General features: G+C 43.3%; 5 protein-coding genes across 6 annotated transcripts in view; 3 read left to right on the top strand and 2 right to left on the bottom strand.

Moving 5' to 3' along the window:
- LOC112456182 (protein Wnt-1-like) overlaps positions 1–4355 on the top strand; it is a 39072-nt gene extending 34717 nt beyond the window's left edge. The window contains exons 5-7 of the mRNA XM_025018564.1: positions 1161–1338; positions 1574–1805; positions 2290–4355. Coding sequence (XP_024874332.1) covers positions 1161–1338; positions 1574–1805; positions 2290–2491 — 612 coding nt within the window. The 3' untranslated portion in view covers positions 2492–4355. The remainder of the gene's footprint in view (positions 1–1160; positions 1339–1573; positions 1806–2289) is intronic.
- Positions 4356–4796: 441 nt separating this feature from the next.
- Positions 4797–7879, bottom strand: LOC112456179 (2-hydroxyacylsphingosine 1-beta-galactosyltransferase-like). Its single transcript, XM_025018560.1, has 5 exons — positions 7547–7879; positions 6849–7460; positions 6394–6739; positions 6041–6293; positions 4797–5673 (listed from the first exon to the last, which is right to left on the bottom strand). Exons 2-5 carry the CDS (start codon positions 7208–7210, stop codon positions 5156–5158), a joined length of 1479 nt encoding a protein of 492 aa, XP_024874328.1. The 5' UTR covers positions 7211–7460; positions 7547–7879; the 3' UTR covers positions 4797–5155.
- Positions 7880–8393: 514 nt separating this feature from the next.
- LOC112456180 (nuclear pore glycoprotein p62) lies at positions 8394–10327 on the top strand. The gene is made up of 5 exons (XM_025018562.1): positions 8394–8560; positions 8688–8978; positions 9065–9419; positions 9510–9750; positions 9868–10327. The coding sequence occupies exons 1-5, from the start codon at positions 8503–8505 to the stop codon at positions 10228–10230; spliced, it is 1308 nt and encodes a 435-aa protein (XP_024874330.1). The 5' UTR covers positions 8394–8502; the 3' UTR covers positions 10231–10327.
- A 76-nt stretch (positions 10328–10403) lies between these two features.
- On the bottom strand, positions 10404–11581 carry LOC112456183 (checkpoint protein HUS1). Its single transcript, XM_025018565.1, has 3 exons — positions 11417–11581; positions 10868–11274; positions 10404–10791 (listed from the first exon to the last, which is right to left on the bottom strand). Exons 1-3 carry the CDS (start codon positions 11466–11468, stop codon positions 10426–10428), a joined length of 825 nt encoding a protein of 274 aa, XP_024874333.1. The 5' UTR covers positions 11469–11581; the 3' UTR covers positions 10404–10425.
- A 705-nt stretch (positions 11582–12286) lies between these two features.
- Positions 12287–27226, top strand: part of LOC112456178 (myb protein) — a 31613-nt gene continuing 16673 nt past the window's right edge. The window contains exon 1 of one of the 2 annotated variants that reach the window (XM_025018559.1): positions 12287–12758. In XM_025018559.1, coding sequence (XP_024874327.1) covers positions 12712–12758 — 47 coding nt within the window. In that variant the 5' untranslated portion in view covers positions 12287–12711. Of the gene's footprint in view, positions 12759–21331; positions 22143–27226 lie in introns of those variants that run through there. The other variant, XM_025018558.1, reaches the window with a different exon arrangement.

Raw genomic sequence — 27226 nt, 5'->3', positions numbered from 1 at the left:
TCGATGGATCAAAGTAACGAATTATTTGCCAATATTTCGTTTATCGTCGACAATTATATTATTAAATTATGTTAGCAATTTTAATAATTATTAATTGCAATAATTGTTTTGTTGTAGTTGAAGTGAAATATTCGGAAATTAAAATATCTTAGTGGATATCAGAAGCGAAAAGTAACTACTTACGATAATTTGTTGTAAAAATATGCGCGCGACCTTTTTTCCAGTAAATCGAAGTGACATTGGAAGATCGAAGCACGCGAGTGCTTCTGTTTCGAGTTCTAATCACGGCGATTATATGACACACGCACGAGACTGAAATACGGGACTTATTTACTTATCACTATCACCGAGAAGATACTATCGAAGACCCTCGGTGACTTGACTACAGTAGGCTGTCGTCGATAAGTCGACGTGTATGATGCCACTGGAGAGAGACAGAGAGTGAGAGATAGAAAGTGGCAATCGAGGGGAAGGGTTACGTTTAGACAACATCTGACAGCGAAAGCAAAGAGGGCACGATATAATCTCGGTTTGCCGACGTGCATCGGAAAACATTCGGAACCGACCAAGTCGGCACTATTAATAAGTTAAAAAAAATTATTAGATACGAAATGTCAGGACGAAATCCTAACACACATAAAAAAAACGGTGATAATAATATAATATTAGCCTACGTGAATACTGAAGTAATGTAAAAGTTATTTCGCGCGGTATAAAGCTAAAATGTGGCAAAATAGGATTTTCAGAGTTTTGCGCGACGAAGTTGTATCGTTTCTGATGATATGCATTTGTTTAGCTCCGCCAGCATCCAGGGCGAAACTTGTGTGTACCGCGTACTGCGCATTCGTAACCATGAATCGCGCGTAAAGCTGCTTCGGAAGTTTCAAAGCTGGGGGGTCTTTAAGGACCGCGCGAAATCTCCTCGGGCAGGCTTAGGACCTGTTCGCTTAATCTCCACGGTCGTTCTCGGCTCGTTGTCGCCGCCGCAAAACGAAGGGAAGCCGGGCGATGCAAAAAAAAATCCGAAAGAGTTCCCTAGAAGACATTCGACTCCAGATATATCTGCCGGAAGTCTTCTCTCCTCTCGCAAATTCTTAGCGTCAAGTTTTTAACGTTGTTTAGGAAAATGTATTCAGAAACGTGTGCGGATTCTCCCGCAGGATATACACTTCGGGGAGAAGTTTTCGCGGGAATGGTCCGAGGGTGGCGAGGAACCGGTGAAGGAGGGTGCTCTGTACGGGCCCAAAGGGTTGGCCGGCCAGCTGATGAGGAAACATGATAGCGAGGCCGGTAGACGCGCCATTCGCTCCAGGATGCAGCGCGTTTGCAAGTGCCACGGTGAGTAACAAGGAGAAGATCCCTCGATGCCCGTATTAGTCTCTCTCGCGCAAACACGACGCACATCGTGGCTACCTATAAAATGCGACGAAATAAAATATTAATATTAATATATAAAAAAATATTGATATAATAAATATCAATAAATGTTTTCCGCGATTGATGTCGCTTCTTCATTCTCGCGCGCACCGCTGAATAAATTCTCCATCTTCTCTCTTCTGTCGCACCATGGCAGGTATGTCCGGCTCCTGCAGCGTGCGCGTGTGCTGGAGAAGATTGCCGTCGTTCCGGGTGGCCGGAGTCGCCCTGGCGGCTTTGCACGAGGGTGCCGCTCTGGTGCGGCTGGCGCAACGCGGCGGTAGAAGACCGGCCAGGCTCAGACCGGCGCGTCCCGATCTCAAGCGACCGAACAAGACGGATCTGGTTTATCTCGAGGACAGTCCCGACTACTGCGAAAGGAATCTCACGTGGGTCTAAATTCGCGCCGCGCAAAAACACCCCCCCTCGACCTGATCATGTTGAATAATCCTTCAGAATTATCTGTCGAATAGATATGATTGCACGAGTTGTGCAGTGTTAAAAAATGCAAGAAACACATGTTTTTAAATTCTTATAAGAAGATTATAGATTGTCGCGTATCTGCGAAATAATAAACGCGTTAATTTGAGTATAAGTTTTAATTTGGCACTTCTTTTTTTCTGTGTACTTTTGAAGAATACTCGAGGATACACAATTGCATATTATTGAGGAAAATCTCGTGAAAAAGATCCGGTGTCTCTTTTATATTATTTTATATTATTTCATCACGAGCTCTGTTGCGTTCAAAGGATTCAACATGACCCGAGGAATTGAGAGGAAATTCTCTATCGTCGACGACGCGTCATTTTTTAAATTTTGTGTAATATTATCACGCGCTTTCGCGCAACGTCATAATTTTCGTTCTCTCCGCAGGCTTGGTATTCCCGGCACGCGAGGAAGGGTGTGCAACCGGACGTCCCTCGGTCTCGACGGATGCCGGCTGCTGTGCTGCGGCCGGGGCTACCAGACGCGAGTGCGGGACGTCACCGAGAAATGCAAGTGCCGATTTGTCTGGTGCTGTCACGTGAAGTGCGAGATGTGCCGGCACACGCGGGAGGAGCACGTGTGCAACTAGGCGGCAGATGCATTCCGGGGTCCGGCCTATCTATAGGAACGGCGCTCACGTCGTTCTTTACGTTTTGGATTAATTATTCGTTGCCACTTCGCGTTGTATATCCGCAATTAACGCCGCGAGAGGCTACACACAACGACGCGTTGCGTCGATGCGGTTTCCGCCTGACGGTCGCTAAACACCGTTTTTCTCATTCTCACGTGGAGAATAATAAAATGCAATACGAGAGCGTTCGCTTGTGCTTCAAGCCTTTGCTTCCATAAGAAAGCGCAGAAAATGCTGCGACGAGCTATATGTGAATGATAAATGAGTATTACAATTCGAAACATGCATTTATTTTAAAACGGACGGTTTTTCGATTAAATCAAAGACGCTCTTTTACTAAGAGCATCTACTTCACCTTCGCTTTGTATGACTCATTGACTTAAACATTTTAACCTACGATTTTTTTTTTTTACTTAGAGGCTCAAGCGAAACTGCCTGCGGCAATCAAGATTCTCGGTATTGCTATTACAACGTTAACGTTAATGATACGTCCGCGAGGTTGCTGTTGCGTGGCTTATCATCACCGTTTGACTGTCAGGTGCCACACTACTTGGCGCGAACGTTAATGCATCGAAAGCGAATGTGTTACTTTAAATTTACATTTAATCGTTTAACTTTATCTCGACCCGGACGTACCGCGGAGGAGAGGCTTTATATTCCAGGGACACACTGACGCAAGCCCGTTGCATGCTCGCTTTGCATCATCGGACTCGCATCGGACTCGCGCGGCCCGACGATTCGAGTTCCAAGGTAACAATGCGAACACGGTAACGGCATCAAGTTTCCCTCATCTCTCGTTTCCGACTCTATTATATACATATATTATATATACATATATTTATTTATTCGATATAGCTATATGTATCTCTCATATAATTAGTACGCGCATTCTTTTTATAGCGAGAATCGAGTGATAGAAGATTTCGTCGGAACTTTATCTAGATTTCTCCTCGTGACATATATTACGCATCTCGCGACGCTCGACAGCGCGCCCCGATGTGCCAATTTACTATTTCTGCGTGCGACAGGAAGAGAGAATGAAAGAGCGAAAGAGTGTGAGAGAAAGAGAGAGAAAGAAGCCAGTGGGAGTATGCAAAGGAGAGCAAAAACGTGGTAATAGACGACGCGCGTCGTTTTCCCCCCCCTCTCCCTGCTCTCGCACATTCGCGCATGATACGCGTGCAATTACGCGACGAGTGTCCCATTTATATCGAGGTAAAGACCTCCGCACGGTGTCTCGTAGGTGTATGTCTCACATTGTATATCGATGCTCTCTAGTTCATAGAATCCTTTTTTCATCTAATTAAAGAGCAACGTAGCGACGGGCGCGTGAACGAGCGATGCGTATTACGAGGCGGTCCACGAATCCGCCTCGAGGATCTCCGCGCTCTTTACTCGCACGAATCGGGAACAATACTGCCAATGAATGTAAATATCGTCTCACCGTTTTTTCTAGACTCTACGTCCGTAATCATCGTTGTATATACATGAGCGTTTCGTCATGGCTTCGTTTAGGAGAATCTGTTTGCGTTGCAATCTTTTCACAGCTTACACGAAATACTCTTAGCTCATCCGCGACTTTATCTCTCACTATTTTATATATTTAATATGATGATAATACGATATATGTGTACATGACCGCTTTATCGCATGCCGTCGCTAGTTAAGTCGGCAGTCTAGTCATTTACGAATTTTCTCTGATTCCCATAATCAGCGGACACTATGCTCACAACGAATTACACGCGAGACTTCGCACTTTTCTTCGGCCGAAATCGTAGTAGCATAACGCATCACGTAATTATTATTTTGAAAGACAGATATATATATATATATATATATTTAAAAATATATTATTATAGAATTTATCAAATAAGCGATATGAAATATTATGCAATGTCTTATAAACAGGACTCTGCAACTTCTCAAATAATCTGCTGAAATAATTTACTCAAATTATTGCAGAATAAGGAATTATTCAAATATAATACAGTACTATTACATATGCACGCATACACATGCATGCGTATATAATGGTACTGTGCAGTTATAAATACGTGTTTAGAGCATACTATCAAAAATTCTTGCGAATATAAAATTGCTCCACAAATCTAATTCGTCAGTGAACGACGCTTATTTGATGAATTCTATAATAAGATATTTCGCGAATATAATATTGTATGGACATAAACCATTATTTCGTGAAGTTGCATACCTATTATCTCTCTTATTTGTTTAGGATACGGCCTTAAGCAACGCATAGTAGATATCGCGATTCGTCCGTATATTGTAAGAACTTAGCGTTAAACGTAAACACGAGGGAATACGCTCGTGCCAACGACATACAGAATTCAGTATTGACAAACTGTAATTTATTTTCTTCACGATAATACATCACACTTCATTAGACTCGTAGTCTTGTCAGTCAAATTATGAGAAGGTCTTCTCGTAATAATAATATAGTAATAGCAAAAACGTCTTTTCGCTAACTATGAGATAAATCCTAGCTCGTAAAAAAACCTTTGTATTCGTATGTACCTGTATTCTACGTGCATTTATATAAATATACATATACGGAAATGTCCATGCATGGCGTATATCGAGTCGAATCTCAATGGAGCACGCTCACTGCGTGTATCGTCCCTTCGCTGTTTGCACTTTGTTAGCCGAGACGATGAGATATCGCGCGACGACCGCGCTGCCCGTACAGACAATCCCGACGATTACGCCTAACAAAAAGCCAACGAAGAACCGAATATCCTCCGTAAGTGTGCTCGCATGACTTTTCGGCTTATGAAATTTCTCGGTGTCGTCTTTCGTCCTCGCAACGTAGCCCAGCCAATAGATGAGCCTGTCGGATGGTGGGTTCAGTCTGTCGCGTATCGCCACGGAGACCTTTCGCGCGTTTTCACGATAAGCCACCGTCTCGTGGATCTCGTGGACTATCCGCGCGATCTCCACGGCCGAGGCGTGATCGTTCGCGGCCTCGATGGAGCGCGCGAAACCCAACTCGATCGCGCGAGCCGTGTTGCGAGACTCGTGAGCGTTCCTCGGCAGACATATCAGAGGCGTCCTGTGAAAGGCAGCTTCCAGGAATTCCGTATCGGTACAATGACTCAACACCACTCGGGTTCGGCTGTAACCTGTAACAATGAGGCAACAGTATTAAGGGAGAATGCCTTTACGCTATTGCACTATTATCCTCTTTCAGCGCGATTATTCAATTCAATGGCGCTTTGGAGAGCTCGCATTCGCGAGGCACGTATTTCACTTGTGCGCAAGTAAACGCCTAGACTCATTGTTTTCATTTACTGTGAAATGTATTGTGTCGTGGGAAAGAGATAAAGGTCCCTCGTACTTTTAAAATTTAAAAGTTCACGTCTTTACATTACAACATAAAATATCATGTACATTCTTTCTAATCTGATTTGAATGAATTGAAATATTTTATATTTCATTCTCATTCTTGTAAAAATGTACACACTTTTTATCATATATATAATTATTTACCTATGAGATCTTGTCGGTCGACGTCATCGTCAATAAAAAGATTTTCCGGTGCGGCAGCAATCGTATCGCTCTTACTCTTCCAAACGACAGCTTGACCTTCTCTACCTTGAGGCAATTTCTTTGCCAGTTCTCGAATCAACGTCTCGTAACTCTCTTCTAAAAGAACAACGACAGTGCCCGTCCTATATTCGACCAATGATTTTTGTAGATTCTCAGGTAAGGGATGCGCGCCTCTGCAATGATGACAGCCAACCTAAGAGCAATTTCAAACCGATAAGTTAGTTTTAGGACGTAGACTGCTGAAACATTAAAAAAAAATACTAAGATAAAGAATTAACGTGCATTTTACGAACCTCCACGAGTAGATCTGTTAAAGACGCAAAATCAGAGCGTAACACTGTATCGGCTCCCCAAAGCACTAGTCGAACATCCGAGTAGAGGTGCTCCAAATCGATGTTAACGTCCGGCAGATATTTGGCTGTTAATCGTAGAGCAGGAACTAGGTAATCGTTCTTAGCTGCGGAAAATATGGACCTCCCTGAGAAACTTGTTGAAAGTCTCGACCAAAATCCGCCAGTATGCACCGGCAGGGCAACTCTGGTGCATTCAAATGCATATAGTTCCTCATCCGAATTCTTTATCCAAATTACCGGAATGGATCCGATGTGCTTTGCAAATGGGAGCAAGCAGCCGTCATGTCTAAAAAAATAAAAAGTATAAAACATTAATATTTCATTAAATTAATAAAGCCTGGGTCTTTTAAATCTATTGTAATAAAATTGTGAAAACAATTTTAAGATTAACATACCTTAATGCTGGAAATATAGTGAACGTGGGCTGAAACTCTTGTATTTTCTTCAATATCTCCTCATCCGTGAAGAGATTTTCGCACGTCTCCAATGCACGTTTGTTGACATGCACCGACTTATCGACGTCCAGTTGCAACACTTCAACGTCGATCAATTTATTATAAAGATTGTTGGCAGCATACGTTGGTATTATCACTGTCGCATCAATCCCTTGATCCGACAGGGTATTAGCTAACAGCGATAGATCATATACACTATCGAACGCAACTACCAGAGCCGATAGAGGAGGTGCCGTCAAAGTCGAGCTGCTCGCAAACCGGAATAAACAAAAGCACGCGTACAAGCCAATTAGCTTCGACATTATTGTAATTGCACTTGAAAACTTTGTCGTAATTTCTATTTTGTTCGGATTTATAAAATTTGGACGAGCGGCCCCTAATATATTTGACTTAGATTATCAATTTTCTAATCGAAGAATTACTATTGCACAAAAATGGTGCACGTTTTTAGGCGATCACGTATCCCTTTCGTTAGTAAACAAACTTTTGAATTTGTTGGTAAACGAAGGCGTTGCACTCTCGGTCCGGCGTTTCACGAAGCAATCGCAGAATCTAAAAGATACAAACAAAATTAGAATATGTGGTAAAATGCATCTAAAGGACGTTCTAACTTCCTCGAGATTATCGCCGATATTCACCTCTCATCACTCTTGACGTCCAAATCGTAGTCCGCGTGTGCACAACGACTTCCTGATCGTGGTGCGTCGAACCCTCGGATCTCAGCTTCAAACCGGACCTGTCCGCGCGAACTGCGGCCCGAGAATTATCCCCGGTTCTTGAGATCGCGCTTCCAAACGCGCTCGGTGTCCCGAGTCAGGTCCAACGAAGATTCGAGATTTCGTGGGTCCTTCCACGCGTGCCACAGACACGGCCGTCGGCGCGGCGTATGAATAACTCGTACCCGAACGCAGAACGTCCGCGGGGCGTCCGCGTCCGCGCGCGCGGCAACCAACGCGTGGGACTCCGATCAGATCCGACAGATCCTCGCTCTGCGCCCGGCGTTCCCCGACTTCCCCGCCGGTTCCACGCCGACGGGTTTGCTTTTTTATTGCTGCACCGGACCGCATTAGAATGGAACTGCATTGATCCCTTCTCGCTTTCATCGAATTTCAAACATATATCTACTGAATCTACTCTACTTTAAGTACAGAGTGTACACTGGATTATAATATAAAAAAAAAAAAAAAAAAAAAAAAAAAAACAGATCTCATGGGTATATCCCTCATTATCGTCGCCACGTGATAATTACAGTAGCATAGAGGGCATAGACCGCGCGTCACAAACGCTACAGCACGTTACATGCGTATTACAGGTTATACAAGTGCATCTGTGCCATCGGATCCCGCTTTCAGGGTCGGCGGTCAGCGGGGTGAGAACCGGGACCGTTTTCCCGCGACGCGATTGGTCGCCGCGCGCGCTCTACCGCCGTCGGATTGGCCGGCGACTCGACGCGCACTTCAGACAACTGCGCGCTCGTCTATCTTCGTTTATCTTCGCGCAGTGCCCTCAGTGCTCCACGCAGCTCCAGGCTCCAGTTAACCACTTTAACCGCTAAGATAGACGGTTGGAGCAGACCCGGAGCACGGAGTACACGATGGCTACGCCTCCGAATCCCCAAGGATTGTCCTACGGCGCGCCAAAGCCCACGACAGGTATACGCCAAGCGTGCTGAACGGGAACAGAAATGGAAACGTCTCTGTGCTTTCTTTAGCTCGGGGGAGAGAAAGGGAGACTCGCGTTCGGTATTTTGATGCCCGTTGGCACTTTTCCTGTTGCAAGGACTCACCGGGCTGACCTTCGGCTCTCCGAACACCATGATACCCGGGACCGGCTTCGGCCTCGGCGGCGGAAGCGGCGTCACCGCAACGACGACGTCCATATCTACGGCGACGAGTCTGCCGAGCTTCACGAATCTCACCAGCAGCGGGACGCCCATGTCCGCGACGACGGGCCTCTCGTTCGACCCCACGAAAGCGGCCGTGACCCCGTCCACAGGATTCCCCATCGCGACAACCGCAGCGCCAGGTTTCGCGGGTTTTGGCGCATCGAAACCCATGGCGGGTACACCAGGTACGTCCCTATTTTCTGGCGCAACAAAGCATTCGCCTCTTTACAGTGTAAGAAAGATGTTAACACGTACGCGTTATATCTTCAAGGAGCCACCGGCTTAACCTTTGGCACTCCAAACACCATGGCTACTGGAACTGGGTTCGGTCTCGGTAGTACAATTGCTGCTACAACGTCCGTACCGAGCGTTCCGAGCTTCAACCTTCCTAGCAGTACGCCAGCGACATCCGCGACACCGGGACTATCGTTTGACGCCTCGAAAACGGGTACCACTACACCCTCGACCACTGGATTCTCTCTCGCGGCTACCACCACAGGAGGATATAGCTTCGGAACGTCGACGACCACCTCCGCTGGATTCCCTCTGAGCAAAACGACCTCCGCCGCTGTTTCGACAAGCCTAGCAGCACCGTCTACTCACACTTCACTGGGCACCACCACCACGTAAGTAATGCTAATTACAAAATCCGTGTTTAGAATGATTAGTTAATTTTTGTTCGTTGCTAACTACAAGTTCAATTATTTTTGTCGCAGCGTCAGCTCCGCGACCGGCGTTCAACCAGGGGCTATTAATTTCTGCCAGCTTGAAGAATCGATCAACAAGTGGACCTTGGAGTTGGAGGAGCAAGAGAAGGTGTTTGTGAATCAAGCGACGCAGGTTAATGCCTGGGACAAGTTGTTGATAACGAACGGGGAGAAGATAGTAACGCTGAATCAGGAGGTTGAAAGAGTGAAGATCGAGCAGCAGCAATTGGAGCACGAGCTGGACTACGTTGTAAGTTACACATGTATATCCGCAATTGTATAGATTGACGTCTGTGCGATTTTAGAGCACGGGAAAAATTAATTACTAAATTTCCACGTTAAAAATTTGAATAATAATATCTTTCAGGTTGGACAACAGAAAGAGTTGCAGGAATGTTTAGTACCATTGGAAAAGGAGCTGGCGTCTCTCTCCGTCTCGGATTCCGATCGAGATTACACCTATCGTTTGTCAGAGAATCTCGACACCCAGCTAAAACGCATGTCGGAGGATCTGAAGGAAATAATAGAGCACCTGAACGAAGCGAACCGCGCTCAGGACTCCAGCGATCCTATCGTTCAGATCGGAAAAATTCTGAACGCGCACATGAACAGTCTGCAATGGCTCGATCAACAGACGGCCCTGTTGAATCAGAAAATACAACAGATCGATCAGATGCATCAGAGTTTCAGGCAAGAGAGCGAACAGAATTTACATTTAGCTTATAATTAGTTACTATCATAGTTGCTACTCATTTTATATGTATAAATTTGTAAGGATTATTTTAGAATTGGCGTACAGCTTATTTAATAGACAAGTTCAACCTGTATGGATGCGAACGTATGAATGAGAATCGTAAGAAATATATATATATATTTTTTTTTTGCATTTAAATAACACTACATCTAAGTCTTTCGTTCCCTTCGCTCACGAGGCAATGGCCGGCATAAAATAATGTATTTTAACGTGATCCCCCACGTCTAAAGTTAGTTTCACCATCTTCTCCTGCAACAAGTTACACTTAACGCTGTCCGGATGGAGAATGTCCCAGCCCAGGAACATGGCGAGTTTCTTTACGTTGACAGTCGCCGAGATATCGTTAGTCTCCTGCTCCTCGTTGCCTTCCCAAACTTGTAGCCCTTTGAAATGAGTCGACACGGTAGCGTAGTCCACCTCGATCTTTACCACCAACGTTCCAGATTTATTGGCAATCACTGTCAGCTGAGGACTCATGCTCTTCATTCTGTCCACGATGTAACGTAGGTATTTCAGCTGCGGTATCTCCAGCGATATCTGCGTGGAACACAAAGGTTCTACCCTTACCGAATCGATAGCGCACGATTTACAGAGTGTACATTGCTATACCTACGTCGAACTCGGGAATGTCCGGCATTTTGTGCTCCGGCCACTCTCTGCGGGGTATGAGCTTCACGGGCACGTCGTGCACGCACTGCCGCGAGTCAACGGACAGGGAGGTAAGGTCGATCTCGAACGTGAGACAGGGCTGTCGCTTGTTCGTCAATTTAATCTTCACGCTCCTCGCCGTCACCCGGAGGCTGTTCAAGCTTCTGGCGAACATGGAGGCGTCGAACTCCAGATAGATCTCGTTCTCCTGCTCGGACACGCCGCTCATAACGTACTCCGCGAAGAAGTGCTGCTGCGAGAGCACTGCCCAGAGCACGGGGATACGCTCGTCGCCGACGTTGAAGCACAATTCGTCCGGCGTCAATCGCAGCACGCAGTATTTTGCCATTCGGGATATAGTATTAACGATACCTGAAGAAAAAAAACACGTTCGTAGTTAATAAAGAGATAGAGAGAGAGCATATTCATTGTCAATCATCATCATATTTATCATTTCAAGAGATTCGCATTTGGCATCCACGATGAGGTTAGAAGCACGAAATTTAAATTTTACTTGTAAAATCCCGCATGGCACCCGTATCCACCATTCTACATCTGAACTTCATTTTTAATTAAGTCATTCGCTTGTATTGTTGACACCTATGTTGTCGCGAGTGTCAAAGAAAATCGAGAGGATGCGAAATTGGCGCGGAAAACTCGCCGGTCGCGCGTGTCGACACTGTCGACCACGTGACATTAATTCGTTTGTCAGATTATCAGCTGCTCCTTCTGTATTGTTGTTTCTTTCTTTATTTTATTATACACATTTTCATTTATGAATATGACGTATGCAAAAAGATTGAGACGGAGAGACTTGTATAGAAAGCAAACATGAAAATGAATAAAATAAAAAATGGATAAATATTAAATTTGTCCATTTAATTATAAAAATTAAAAATAAATTTATTAGCAAATTTATTTAACTAAAATAATTTATCTATTAACTAATAAATAATAACATTGAGAAATATTCAAATAATTATATTTAATTAATATTGACATTAATATTACACATGTATGAAATGGATATCTAAATTATAAAATTTATTCACTTATAATACAAACAATAATTTATCTAAACTAAATAGTTTTATTTATTAATAAATAGGTAAATAACAAAAATTACAAATTTACTAACATTTGATAATTACTATAATCATTAAATTTAATATTTACATTTATAATTATTTTATCTTTTACAAAACATTAGGAAGATCTTTTTCTTTGCTGCCGTTGATAAAGTAAAAACTCCGCTCTAAAGCATCACCAATCGTACGGCGCGGTAGAACAGCGAGGGGCGGGGGGGCAGGAGGGGATAGAGCTGGACTACGTGACCGACGGGGCTGATCTCCGCGTCGCGTCGGTGTCGTCGGCGACTCCGCGGGGCAGTTAGCCTGCGCGAGGTAAACGGCTCGCGGCGTCACGGGGAGCGATCTATACCTCGTATTCCTCGTAAACGCGGTCTGTCAAAAAACGCGAGACACGCGAGACCCGCCGACGGGACGCGAGATCGGTCGCGTAGTGCGCGACGCAGCGTTGTAGAATCTCTCGGAGCGAGTGCAAATCGGAGCGCTGTCGATTCGCGCGGGGAGTGAGAGTGCCCGCGGAACGCCGAAACGAGGGTTTCTCTCCCCTGCCTCGGCCGAGGCGAGGCGTCGCGTCGCGTCTCTCGCGGTTGTTCCGGTTTCCGGAGGGTGAGAGAGCGGCCATATTGTTTAAATCGCTCTCTACGCGTCCACCGCTCTCTCTCTCTCTCTCTCTCTATCTCTCTCTTTCTCTCGCGCGCGGTTTACGTGAGACGCATCTCGGATGTTCACCCCGAGACGATGCGGCAACATGTTCCTCGGTAGAAAGAGGTGAGTGCACGTATATGTCGCCCCCTTGTATGTTGCGGCCCCCCCTTCCCTCCCTCCCCGACGAAAAGGGGTTTGCGCGTATACGTCGAGGCTGCGTCTCAGACGCGTCTCCCCGTACCCCCTACCTCCCCCTTCTCTGTCTCCTCTGGTGTATTTAAAATTAGATAACTCTGTACTCGGTTATTTTTCGCCGGCCCCGGGGACGGGAGAAAGGAGGGAGGTGGACGAAATTCTTCCCCCCCTTCTCCCTCCGAAGAGTCGGGGGAGCCGCGCGCTCCTTCGGCCCCCCGTGTTTAAAGCGCGATGTTTTTGGCGGGAAGGAAGAGCGTGGGAGAGCAACGCGTGGACCCGCGCGACGGGTATCTCGCGTCCCTCTCGCTCCGCTCACCCGCGTATCGCGAGGGGCACGAGGATCGAGGGATTCAGAGCGTTGTCGAGTCGCGCCAGGCAGGCCGGAGTGAGGCCGGAGTGCCCCGGGCAGCCGGGGGGACGCTTCCATCAGCGTGTCTCATCTTCTCGCGTGCGTCGCGCAGGTTGGCGGGAACGCGGCGATCTCGTCTCGTTTATTTTACGCGTGTCGCGAGGCGAAGACGAGAGCTCGAGAGTGACAATTGACGACAATAACAGATCGCGCCTCGTCAAGGTGAATTCGACACTTTGCTCTCTCGTCGACATCTCGCGAGGCCTATTGCCTATTATTGTTGCTCGACTGTCACCCCGATCATCGTCGTCGCGTCGTGTGCCACTTGTTTTCCGGCCGAAATGAACGACGTCGTCGCTGGTCTTGGTCCTCTTGGTCCTTGATCGAGTGTATGAAGTTAGCCCTCCTTTTTTTAAAATTCATATTTTTGAAAGTTGTTCCTTGATCCCCGATTTTTCCGATTTTTCGTACAGAATGTTTCGGAATGCGTCGCGTCTGTCGATTTGTCCTGCTTTTTTATATTCACAGAAGATGCGCTTTTCAGGTTTGCTTCGTGAAGCGAAATTGGGGACTGATCTTGTCGAAAGTTGTATTTATACATTTGGGTTTGACATTTGTACATTGATATATTTTATACATCGATTTGGTACATTGTCACGTCGAGATAATGAATTTAAGTATTTTTGCAACAATTTTTTATAGGATTGTATACTATTGTATTATTTTATTTTTCTTATACTAGTATAGAAATTTTGTTAATATATTATAAGTATCGTCAAATACATTTTTTCCTCGAATATTCCGGCCAGAAAATTTATACAACGTTTCATTGTAATCGACAATATTTCTCCTAAATTTACGTTACATTATTGTATATCGTGTTATTCTCATGTCACTTTTTATAAAGGTGCAATGTACAATTTCCGGTCTGGCTCTTCGGTGACATTCGCTTTTTATTTGTTTTATCCGCTCGCGTCGATCTCACATCTCACCTTTCTCATTCCTGTGTCCGAGAAAAGTATAGAATAACCCGCGCAAGAGGTGCCGAGATAGAAAAGAATAAAATTTTTAAGATTACACTTTTGACTTTTGAATTTGTGTTATATTATTGTATATTCTCTTTGTATCGTCTTTTACGAAGATGCAATGTATATGATTTCCAGCCTCGCTTGTGTTCTTCGGTAACGCTTTTGTTTTATCCGCTCGCGTCGCGATCTCATCTTTCTCATTCTTGTATCCGATAACCGAGCGAAGTATAAAATAACCCGCGCCGAAAGGATCGACTTTCTCCTTCGGGATAAGAATTAATAAGATACAGCCGTGAGAGACGGTGAGACCCAAGAGACAACGTTAAAATCGATAAATTTACTCTGTTGAAGATTTTTAAAGGGAGTCTCGCTCAAACTCCGATTAAGTTAATCGCGATTAAATAATTTCACCGGCAAAGTCGCTCAAAGCAAGATTTTCTTTCTATATAAACAACAAATAATAATTCTATCTATGTACAAAACACTATAGATATTACTTGATAAGTTAACTCCGATTAAGTTTTAATCAGAGTTTGGTCGAAATCATCTTCAACCCAGGGGTAGTAACCTGGAATGATTTTTACACCCCAGCAGCGAGAAAGTTAAGTCTTATATTTTTTTGTTACCAATTGAGAAAATCCATATCCATTTTTTATTTTTTTCTTAATTTTTATAGAAAATATTGAATAAATTTATAATAATCTCAAATACTAATAAATTGTAGAGTAATCAAATGTACAATATGTAATTGATACTTGTTGACTTTTAATTGGGGTGTAAAAAAAATACCCAGGTGATCGTTTACGCAAAAAGAAAAATAGGTGACTATTCTCGGGTTAAACTTGTTTTGTACACAGGCATCGATCTCACAATAAACACATAAAAATTTCACGTAAACATCAGTACAAAGTATTTCAAATTTAAAATACTCTTTTCACGATAAATATATATATATTTGTTTTGCGATAAAAGCCGAAGAGTCTTCTCTCGAAGATTCTTTCTCTCTCTTGAAAAATTTTCTAACATAAGATTGTTGCGCCAATCGTAATGATCATAATCCTTTATCGGCCTGACGTGACAATAACAATAATTTTTACGCATATAAGATTGGTAATAACAAAATAGGTAAATATAATGTGTTTGATATTCAGATGCATCTGCGAAAAGTGAGACATCAGTAATGCCGCTGCTATGATGCCTACCTGAAAATAAAAGAATGTAGTTTGCGATGTTGATAGAATGCAAGCAAAACGTGATAAACAGATCACAAGGTAGACAGAAACGTGGAACAAAGTATAAAACAAACAGAGCATAAACGGAGCCTATGTATATAAGAATATCTGACACAGGTGTTCTTGAATATTTCCGGAGTAGATCTTCAAAACTCGCGTCAGACTATGCATTTGCGATTAAGATGGAGGAATTGAAGATTCAAATTCGATCAATTAAATAATCTTAATCCGTTCTGATGACTCATTCTCAATCGCGTAGTCTGTTAAGTACGAGCTTTCGATAAACTTCGGGATCTCGTCCATCCATTTGATGATCGATGAACGCAAGGGTCTCTCCCGCGCTTTTTTATTTCCACGCGCGGGAATACTTCGTAAACAGAGTGATCCTCCTCTTCGTCCCGGAACGGCCCACGCGAGGTCCCACTTATCAATTTTAAGCTTGTCCGTCGGGAGATAGGGTGACGTCAACCCGCGGGCTCCAGTGCTTCGCATGGCAACTGCTAGACGAGGACAAAACGCAGACGACGAACGTATATATATACAACCACGCGTGCCATCGCCTGCTGGCGGTCTCTCCTCGTGCACACGCCCTTCCGCGTCCTGGCCTTGCCGTTCGCGCCCGGTTCGTGCCCTCCTGCACCTCCCACGTCCCCCTTTTCTCGCCGCTCGCTCTCTGGTCCTCTATTTGACGCGCATTTCGCGCCATTTATTCGCGTAGGAAGATCGTACTCTTTTAATCATTCCGTTCGGTTGCCCGCACGCGTTTGACGTCTCCACGCCTGTCCATGTTTTAACACGAGTTTTATTGAATATATATATATTTTTTATTATGCACAAGAATTTTTAACTATAAATAATATTTAACTAACTAAATAATGTGACTAATATTTACTAAAAATTTACTTATAAAAGAAATTAATAAAGCCATAATATTTACAAAGGAGTTGGGAATGTCTACAAAATAATCACAAAATAGAACGAGTTGACCCAAAACCGGAGCAGTACCGTTAAAAACTGGCTAGGAACATCGAAGAATTTCAGTCGAACCACGATTGCTCTTATATCACCTCTGAGAATCCCAAATTAATACTAAAATAATTAAATTAACAAAGTAGAGTTAATAATGGGCATTGAGAGTATACGACGCGGTTACTACGTAAGTCACAATGTTTAATTATAATTAACACTACATAGTAATACGTCGAATCTTTGTGGCCTCGGTCGCAAATCGAAAATAATTAAAAATCGGATATAATTAAAGTAATTAAATAGATAGTGATTTATATTTAGAATAAAAATCGCAATATAAAATTTGTGTACAAAAATAAGACGCAGTTTAATAAACGGGTCGATAAAATTGCTGCCCAGCAAGATAATTCCTCTCATCGGAGGATCCGCGCAGAAATGCTCGGCGAGATTGACCTCTCGGTGTCGCCGGCGACGATGTCGACGGTCATCTCGCGCGAGCGCGCGCGCGCGCGCGCGCGGAAACAAATGAGAGACAGCTGCCTCGTTCATAGGAACAGAGGCGGACGAGCGGCGGCGAACCCTCCCGGTTTGGTCGGGGCCCCGTCTCTTTCACCCGTCGCGCGGATGCGCCGCTATTCAGCGCACGGCGTGCTCGAGAGCGCGCAGGGCAGGGATCGACACCCGGCGACGCGACGCCGTAACGCGCCGCGCTTTGCATCGCGTCGCATGTGGCTCTTTAATACGCCGCGCGCCGGTCCCATAATACACAAATTCGATGCAGTTCGGAAAGATGTATACGAGACCGGAGACGCGCGATGCGTGCGTGGCATGGATATCGCCCCGCGTCATTCTCGACGAGGAGAAGGTCGCGAAAAAACGCGGGCGAACACACGATCTTCTCCGGGCAGAATGATTTCTCTTCAACGAAATCGTGTTTAGGATTCGCGAATCGAGAAATCTGAATGAGTTTTTGCACTCCAATTAAAAGCCGCTATTATTAGCTACATATTGTGTATTATATGGGTCGCTCTACAATTTATTAGTATTTGAAATTATTTATATAGAATTATGTCATACTTAATATTACAAAAGATTATTTTATTTAATATAATTTATATTATACTTAATATTTAAAAAAGAGTATGGAGAAATAAAAATAGATATGGATTTTGTCGAGCAGTAGCGAGAACTATTGTGACCGAGCTATATCTTCCACGCTACTGGAGGGTAAAAATTACCCCAGGTGACTATTCCCAGATTAATATATGTATCTACAAAATTAGAGATAATTCAGTAAGCGTAGGGGACGAAGGCTGAGTATGTGGCGTCATAGTATAGCAGCCTTGACATTATTATTTACATTATTCCTATTTAGTAGGATATTACAGCGGAGCACAAACACAGAATTATTATTCCTTCTTAGTAGGAATAATAATTCTATGTTTGTGCTCCGCTGTAATATCCGAGAGCAATGTCATGTAATATTTACATACTTGATATTGCTGGTTTACTCTGATGTCGGAATCTTTCTGCCAATAGACAGCCTTCGATATCCGTAACTCGAAAAGAGTTGCATTTGTGAGCTCATGCTTATATGACATTTTTTTTATCGCTATTAATGGAATATGCTGGTGAAATTCAGCTTCCTTTTTTTGTTTTCGCCATATATAGAAGACTGTTTTCGTGAATAAATCTTCTTGAAATATTGCACGAAACCTCACCGGGAGCCTCGAACGTTATAATCTTTCGTGGCTTTGTACCGGCCGGCAGAGTCCCGTTTCGGTGCTTTGGCCGAACTTCACCGCCGTAATAAACTTCGGCGATTTGCGGACGCGTTGGGTATTAATGCCTTTGAAATTACGGGGTTACCGCGTACGTATAACCCTCCACAGGTCGGTTAGAGATAATCAAATTCGGACTCACAAACATTCGACTGTACAGAAAGCAGACCGTGAACTGGTGCGGTCGAGAGAAACAGAGAGGGGAGAAAAAAACTTCATTCGCAAGAAAAATAATAGAAAAAGTAAAACGATAATTATTTTGCAGCAATAATTTTATTTTCAGGTAAGATTTGGAATACTGAAAGTTAATACTCTGTATTAATATTTTATCTTTGACGTATCTATATAATGTCAAATGCCCAATCATAATTAAATAATTTATAGAAAAATAGTAATTGCATTTATGTATTTGCTACGTATCATAAGTAAATATTCATATCTCTAAGAACCGAATATTCAGTAATCGCAGTCATGCGATCATTTAAGAAAAAAAAAATTCCAGCAGAATTTGAGAAAACGGTCCGCGAGGTTTCTAAAAAATAACAGGTGATTTGCAAAAATCGCGCACAATACCAGACGTTTGTCCGTTATCCGCGAGATTCTGCGGATTCATTATCTTTTTGCCGAGCAGTGACGGCCGCTGGCGGTTCTCAGCTGTGTGGAGTCTTGGGCTGGACCGCCACGGTCGGCGCTCGTCTTTTTATCCCGAATTGAGAACCCGGAAGGCGGCGGGGCGCCCGTCGTGTTCTTTTCGTCGAGGAAAACCTGTCCGTGTCATGTAGCGACCTGCATCCAATCCGAGGTATCAGCACGGCCGTGTACCTGTGCGCGGCGTCCGCGTCGGTTCCTCATTTTTCTTCCTTCCACGTCGCGACCTTCTCTCTTTCTCTCTCTCTATTCGTCGTTTCTTCTCGGAATCAGCCGCCGCGCCGCGGAGAATACCGCCCGCCCGGACGCGCTTCGTTCTCGCGGTTGCATACATCTCGCAGGAAGTCCTTTCTTCCAGATTTTGCATATTCTTTCAACTTCGACATATGCCGCTCTCAATTTCGAAGCGGGTTCCCGGCTTCGGGACGAGTCACGCGACGTCGCCTCCTTTTCGTGATGTCTTCTCTCTCTCTCTCTCTCCATCTTTCTTTCTTCTTGCCTTTCTCAGCTTCCACATTTTTTTCTCGATCACGTTGGCGCACGAATTTCGTAGGTATTTAAAAAGAAATTAGCGAGCGTATTTCAGCACAAACCTGCTTTCTATTCAATAAACTGAAATCCTCCTACGACAAATTGAAACTCCTGTTATTTTTACTGACAAACCATAAATCGTTAATAAATAAGGAGAAAGAGATTTCAAGAAAAAATGTAGCTTCTGACAGAGAGAAAAATCTTGTCATTATATTAATTTTTTATATGTTTAATGTAACGTCAGGAAAAAATATATTTGGACTCGCCGAAATTCCGGCGCGTTTTTCGTCCTTGATATTCTTCGAAGCGTGATCCGTAGGAGGTTCCATGATTTCGCGCCATCGACTCGCAATTTCTTTGCCGCGGTTCGTCAAGGAATCGATCGGTTCTCAGAACATGACGGCGTGATACCGCCGAGACCTTGCGGCTTATCCCGGAGTCCGCAACCCTTCCTCTCATTTCCTCGTCTTTCTCACGTCCTTCTTCCTCGTCAGCGTCGCCGCGATCTCCTCCTTCTCCTTTCTTACCTCTTCTCTTTCTTTCAATTCTCCTTCTCATCTTCCTTCTCCTTTCTCTTATTTTTCTCGGTGTACCTTTCGTGGGTTAACCGACTTAAAGTTCCATTTACACTGTAGTAAGTTACATAAAAGTTGTGCAACAGCATTTTAACAACGGTCTAAATAAGATGACGCTCCTTATTTTTGTTATTTTGCAACCTGTTATTTTATATTATGACGTTAGAAGAGTAAATGTCGATTTTAATATGGCAAAGTGCATTATACCGTAACTGGCGTTAGGGACATTTGTAGAAAACAAGTCGCATTTGATGTCACAAAATGATTTGTTTATGCCATCGATATACCAATTATTTTTTTCATTATATTTCGATCCCATCGTCCTCGGTTCTGAAATTTCCACGTCGAGACACTCGGCGAGCAGCGGTGTCTGCAGTGTAGCTGTAGCTTAAGGCGTAGTCCGTGGAGTTCCAAGGTATGCGCCGCTATTAAAGTACATTCCCACAAACAAAGCGCTCCTCTTGTTTTAAGGACACCGCCGTTCAAGGCGTTCAATTCCCCCATGCTTTTGAGAGCGGTACTCGCCGAGAGAAAAATTAAATCATGCACAAAATAAATTTGCTGTATGTAAACATTATATTTTAATTTTTATAGATATAATAAAGCAACGACAATAACAAAACCTTTCTAAAGTTTAACGATAAATTCTGGGTGACAGCGATTTTCGAGCTGCATCGAGCGCAAGAGAGATTTTTAATGTTGTTACGTGTTACGCAAAATGGATTTAACTATACATAGCGTACCCTTTTCATAAATTTTGGAAATTTACTTAAACGGTTTGACAATTCAATTTTAAGGGAACTCGATGGCATTTTCGACAGATTGATTTTATCATGCTCTTTCTGTACGAAATATACGTGCAATTCGTCGAAATGGAACTTAACTCGAAAGCGACGTCAGCGCAGCGAGTCTGAGAATGAATGGATTTCTCCAACACGCTTTCCTCTCGCGCGCCCTTTTCTCCGACTACTTATCGGCGTCGATTGTTAATTCCGCACAGGCATCAGGTCGCGCATTGCGTCGTACATCGCCGCCTTTTGCCGGTCGATCGTTCCGTTCCGAGGCACGTATGCATGTAAGTTCGTAGAGACGACCGGACCGGCGCCTTCGTTCCACCTCACCCTTCGGACTCTTCGGAGTCGAGATGCCATGCCGGTTTCCTCGTGTGCATTTCCCTCTCTCTCTCTCTCTCTCTCTCTCTCTCTCTGTCTCTGTCTCCTTCTCTCTCTTCCTGTCCCCCCCTCGATCTCTTCTCGTCTCTTTCTCTCCCTAGGGTCGACCCTTTCCCCTTCTCTCCCCGCCACCGATTCCAGCGTTAGACCTGCCGTTTTCTGTTGCTGCTGCTGCTGCTGCGGTGCTGCCAGCGAGAGTTCCTTCGGATAGCGATCGCCAGTCCGAACTCGACCGCCGTTGAAAGTGGATCGTTCAGCGCGACACTTCCCCACCGAAATCGCCGAGTGCTGACGCGCGACGTGATACCCATCGGGGCAGTGGAAGTGTTTCGGCGCGTAAACTTATAGCGCCGTTCGCGCGCGCGTCGGAGCGCGCATCCCTCTTCCTCCGTTTATCGTAGCGTGCTAGGCGTCGCGTTCTCTCCCTCGCGATCTCGAGGATCGACGGATATTCCTCCGTCCGGTCGGGAGAAGCGAGATATACACGCTTTCACGAGAAAAACGGAGGGAAAAGAAAAAAGACAAAAGCCGAAAAAGGAAGAAAGTGGAGAAGGGATGCGCGTGGCGTGCCGACGCTCGTAGGGGTCTTATTTTGCGCGGGACCGCGGGAAAGCGCGTAAACATGACCGCGTGAAGCGCGGTTCTCCTTTTGCGAGGTAGAGCAAAATTCTCCGGAGACGGAGACGCGCAGCAGGACCGCCGCAATGGATCGCGTCGTTACCTACGCGTGCAGGCGGTAGTGCTCGTAAGCCGGGGGGTGCTCGGAGCATCTACGCGGGCGAGAGGATTTTCATTTATCGCCGAACCCCGCGCGCTTTCTCCCTCGGCTCTGCCCCCTCGTCCGCCATCCCCGTCCCCGTTCTCGTTCCCCGTTTCTCCGTTCTCTTGTCCGCCACCCGCGAGAATCGTCCGCGCCGCTTATGATGGATATATTCTCGACTGGATTGCTCGGGCCGAATGGATTGTCGATCAACAACGAGATAGCGACCTATCACTCGTCCTATTGCTCACCACCGATCACGGAAGCGTAAGTATAATCGGCTCGAGAGGTCCACGCACGTGTTTATTTATAATATCTGTTCGGTTCTTGTCGCAAAGATCGTACCTGCGGATCGACCTACAAATCGGTCGATAAATATTTCTTGTAGACTTGTGTCGTGATGGGACACGATGAGGGGGGAAGTTTAATTGGAAATTTATTATGGAAGGAATATTAAGAGACGAGAGAGAAGAGAATAATATTTTAATGGCGTAGATTTTTGAAACTATTACATTCTTCATATAAAAAAAAATATATAATTTAATATCCCATAAATTCTCGAGGATTTTTTATATTTGAATTCTTACTCCTTTTCTTCACAATCGGAGATCTTTAGTTGTTCCATTTCGTCTCCTCGTCTACCCGGATTTCGTTGCTTCTCTATATCGAGATGAATTTAACATATCAATTTATAAAAATCAGATATTGTAGACCTTTGATTACGATTTTTAACACACGCCTTTTAAATAATTTAGCAAAATATTCTAGCATATTGGATATGACAAAAATTTGTTATTTTTACCGTCCTTAATAATGCTCCGATCTATTTATATTTTTCAAACACGATAACTTTGTATCGCTTCTGGTACTTTCATCAGGCTCTCTTGATTCGTCGCTGTACGAATACGCGCGATATAAGCAGTAGGTTCAGTATCTTTCGAAATTCTTTCATACGCGTATCGCGCTGAAGAGATTTAAGTGCGACAGATATATTACGACATCAAAGTCCCTTGGACCAAATATTCAATCGCCAGAGAAAACTCCGCCGGTGATATCGCGTACGAATGCGAGGGTGGAGGGAATGCGCGCGGCATTCCGACAACGGAAATATGACGCAATGATATCAAAGGATACAGCGTTATCGCGAAGGAGATTATATGAAGCTGGTCTTGGCGCGTACTTGTTACTCTCATTAGCTTGGCTAGTGAATCTTGAATTACTTCCACTAGCAGTTACCGAGAAATATTTATTAGAATTAAGATATTAGATTCCCTATTAAATTTTAGATTAAATTCTAATAGAGAAAAATACGATCGTAACTTTCCATATATTGTTAATATTTTTATTTACTTTAGTTATTCCAAGAGTGTCTCCAGCTCTTACTAATTGAATTTATGTATCTATAAGTAAACTAATCTTGGCGTTTATATCGATCTTGTGGTTCAGATGACAGTCAATTTCCAAAATCTTTTAAAACTTTCCTGGATGCGTTCAATTTTTTAAACGAACATTAAATGCGTTAAGTAGTAAAAGACGATTGTGATCCTGCTGTGCAATTACTTTTACAATATCTCTAAATTATTAAAAATTTTATTTGTTGAATTATTAAATACTTAAAAGATTATTAAAATTGTGGTCAGTAACCATATACTTTGCTGTATCTAATTAAATTGATAAAAATGTTTGATTTTGGTGAAATTTATATTTTCAGAAATAATGTGATTCTCAATTCACGATTCCTATTTATAAGAATACGATTAATATCTCTCAAATATCTTGCTATATAATACACATAAATAATGAGTATCTTATGAATTTTTAATGATACAATATATTATAGGAGATGTAATCGAATGTTTTTCGAACAGACTCAACTTGGTTAATTTCTTTTTTAGTGAATTCTAGAATTCACTAAAAAAGAAATTAACCAAATAGCTCCCCTCGACTTTTTTGCTATGAAAGCTTTCATAGCAAAAAAGTCGAGGGGAGCTATTTGTTGCAGTTTCTCAATATTTGACGTTATACATGTAATTTTAAAAAAGATTTTCTTTTATCAAAGTTTACTTTACCGTGTGAAAAAACAGTTTCGCTACTTTCTCACTTGATTCCCAAAAAGACTTTCATTTTCAATGTTCGGAACGTATTTCGGAAAACTTTCAGAGTTTTTCCAAACGTTTACTATAAAGTAAACGAGGATAAATTTAAACAGCGTTTAATACAGATACAAGTAATTTAGATAAATAACATGTACGTTATAATAGAAAATTCTTTATGTATTTCAAGAAACTGCGTTCTTTTTAAGACGCCGAAAACTTTCCATTATGTTGCAACGTACCGTTTCAGCCATGTGCCTACCATAGAGACATTTTTTCTGTGAAAAGGAAAGAATGCTTTTTTTCGAGCATGCCGGTAGGTTTCATTTACTCCTCCTTATTATATTTCTCGGTGTGATGCAGTCAACTTAGACTAGGGTTTTTGTCGCTTTAGGTACACACTGTTAAAAGGAGGCAATTTTTATGGACGTGTACAAATTGAAAAAAAATATAATGGAACATTTTCGGAAGAAACCATAGTGCTAAATGAATCTTTTATTTTCTGACAATTCTTCGGTCTGCTTCAAAGGTAGATACAAAGGTAAACGCCATTTTAGTAACAATTGCAATTGTTTCCGTTGAAATGTCAGGTCTGGTATGTATAAGGGTCGGGTAAAGGACATGGAAATCTAATACGCGGTAATACCTTGCGAGAGAGATATTTGTTCATCGCCATTTCCGATCCCCAGCGGTAGGTAGGAAAGGGGGAACAGGGGAAAAAGCTTGACAAGCGTCCGAGGATGAACGGATGGACGGTAGACAAGAATGCCCGGGTAACATCGTGGTTACTCTCGCAGCATGGTACCCGGCAAGGTATGTACGAATATCGCGCCGCTCTTCAAAACGCCATTCGCTCAGAGCGAATTTCGAAGTTAAAAAGAAACGTGAGGCGACTATTCGTCTTTTCGGGCCGGTCGTCCTCGCAGGTTTATACAGTCTCGGCAAGACAAAAGGGGGAGCGGGAGAGACAGGGGGAGACTAGGTTGACTAAGGAGATTTAAACCCGGTTCCAGGTCAATTTTGCGCTGGGAATTTGTGCATCGTTTATTTTGTACCTCTTCGCTCTCTGGGTCCGACCCTGGGGCCCGGTTCCGTTCCTTTCGTCGAGAAGAATATTCCTTGCGAGAAGTATCCATCACTTTCGTTTTGATTAGACACTTTGCGATGTCCACTTTCCCGCGGGTTTTTTTTTTTTTTGTATTTGCCTGAGAGTTATTGCTTATAAATTCATATTGAATAAGAACGCTTTGTGTTCGGCTCTGCCCGTCATTCGGATCTCTTCGAATATAGATCTAACATAAGACTAGTATTTTTTATATAAATTGTATATATAAATTTAAAAATTATTTATGCTGTAAAATATATTTTATTTTATCCTGCATTTTTCTCGCATTTTCTTAAATATCCATATATTATTCATTTGCCTACTTTTATGTTCCGCTTTTATTTTATTAATCCTCAAAAGAAGTTCGGGGATAGGACAAATTCTATGGAGAAAGTTTTTTTTTTAATAAAGTTTTAAATTTTATGAGCTCGAGCGACTGCCTTCTATGTGATTGCCGAATGTCTCGTTGGTTGAAGGTTCGAAAAATTAAAGGGAACAATGGGAGGTCTTTTGCTTAGCAACAGCAAGGTTGCCGTAAAGGTGGACCCTAACGATTTCACACTTAGCCGAGATCTTGGAGAGGTCATTAAGTTTGCATGCCGAGTACCATTGGGAGGTCAGATATTAGCATAGACTCCGCTATATACGAAATCAACGAATGGAAAAGGAAGGATGTTAGCTCCACGCAAACACGCAGAGACATGAATGGCTGTTCGGGATAGATGGGAGAGAGGAAAGGAGACGATTTCTGAGATCTTCCGTCTTCCGACTCTTTCTGTGGATTCCCCACGTGGCGTGTATCGAAGTCATTGGCCACGAGACGGAAATAGCTATTGATACCGCGATACTTACGATAATAATACGGTTTCCTCTTTCCGAAGTAAACCGATCGATTCGCAATAATATAGACTTACGTAGCTTACAATCGTCGAAGTGTATAAAAAATTTAATGTTTCTCGATTGAAAATCTTTTGCAACTTTTATTTTGTCCTTAATTTTTAAATTAAGAAATGTGTTTATAAAATTATTGTATCTAGGTTTTCATCTCTGTTATTAATTAATTTTAACTAATCCCTAATCGCCTATCTTTGATGATTACTTTCACGATATTTGTCGAGGTCGTTCGATACGTTTTTGCAATCGTAATCGTCAAAGACGGTAAATTGATTAGAAGCTTTTCCTCTTTTAACATTAAAACATTTTTAAAACTGCCTGAATTCTCATTAGCTATACATCACTTGCGCGCCCCGGGGGTCCCTTACATAAATAGATCGTGTATTATTGTACTCGCGTCGCGTGTGGTCTTTCGGACCGGAGAGAGAGAGCTATCCCTCAGCTCGGTCTCGGGGGGTTTACGAATCGTCGGTGAGATCTGTGAATTCCTCGCCTCGTCATTAGAATTGAAGTCAACGCGCAAAGGGACACGTTTCCCTCAATGGGAAATGTCGGAGCGCGCGTTGTGATCTCGGGCATGCGATTAAATTTCTCGAGTTCTACAATCGAATTTAAAACTGAATCGCGCCGACACGTCTGGACAGCTGCCGTGCAGTCGTTGCCCTAAAATTTCGCCGGAATCGGACCGTGTGGGGCGAACCAGAAGAAAGCCACCCTAAAAAAAAAACGTCAAATAACAAATTTCGAAGGGGGTTGCCGACGAGATTCGCGACCGGGCCCCTTGAGGAGGCTCCTTTTAAGACGGGATGGACCGCGGCCCTCCGACCCCGCTCTCGCAGCCCGTTCCTCTTTCCTTTTCATTATGTTTCGATATCGATTTGGCGCACCGCGCGGGGTCGACGAGATGCCGATCGGCGGGCTCGCAAGGGCGAACTTGATTTCCAGCAGATGCTTGAACTGAAAACGCCCCTAAATAATCTTGTCTAAGCAAGCCACTGTACCCACCTTTCGGAGTTTGGCGGGACCAGTCACTCGCATTTATTATCATATTCGATGCGCAATTAATTTAGTACTCAAAATTAGACGAGTATTCAGAATACCAAGACGCCATTGAAATATAAAAGCAAAGATTTAAACGTCATCAGGTATCCAAAAAATAAAAACTGTATCTGTATGTATTTTTTCTATATTACATTTTTAATCAATCAAAGTTGGAAAAATCTTTCTTTTCTAGTAGAATTATTTATTCTTTGAACATT

Source organism: Temnothorax curvispinosus, unplaced genomic scaffold, assembly GCF_003070985.1.
Source record: "Temnothorax curvispinosus isolate PA1 unplaced genomic scaffold, ASM307098v1 QBEX01006657.1, whole genome shotgun sequence".
Lineage (NCBI taxonomy): Eukaryota > Metazoa > Arthropoda > Insecta > Hymenoptera > Formicidae > Temnothorax > Temnothorax curvispinosus.
Note: the sequence above shows the minus strand (reverse complement) of the source record. Positions and strands in the feature narration are given on the sequence as shown.

Coding starts and splice junctions, on each gene's coding strand:
- LOC112456179 (XM_025018560.1), bottom strand. CDS start 7,210: ATGTCGAAGCTAATTGGCTTGTACGCGTGCTTTTGTTTATTCCGGTTT. Junction 6,740..6,848: donor ACTATATTTCCAGCATTAAG/GTATGTTAATCT, acceptor TTATTTTTTTAG/ACATGACGGCTGCTTGCTCC. Junction 5,674..6,040: donor CGACCGACAAGATCTCATAG/GTAAATAATTAT, acceptor TCATTGTTACAG/GTTACAGCCGAACCCGAGTG.
- LOC112456180 (XM_025018562.1), top strand. CDS start 8,503: ATGGCTACGCCTCCGAATCCCCAAGGATTGTCCTACGGCGCGCCAAAG. Junction 8,979..9,064: donor ACCCATGGCGGGTACACCAG/GTACGTCCCTAT, acceptor TATATCTTCAAG/GAGCCACCGGCTTAACCTTT. Junction 9,751..9,867: donor AGCACGAGCTGGACTACGTT/GTAAGTTACACA, acceptor AATATCTTTCAG/GTTGGACAACAGAAAGAGTT.
- LOC112456183 (XM_025018565.1), bottom strand. CDS start 11,468: ATGAAGTTCAGATGTAGAATGGTGGATACGGGTGCCATGCGGGATTTT. Junction 11,275..11,416: donor TGCCATGCGGGATTTTACAA/GTAAAATTTAAA, acceptor TTTTTTCTTCAG/GTATCGTTAATACTATATCC. Junction 10,792..10,867: donor CGGACATTCCCGAGTTCGAC/GTAGGTATAGCA, acceptor TGTTCCACGCAG/ATATCGCTGGAGATACCGCA.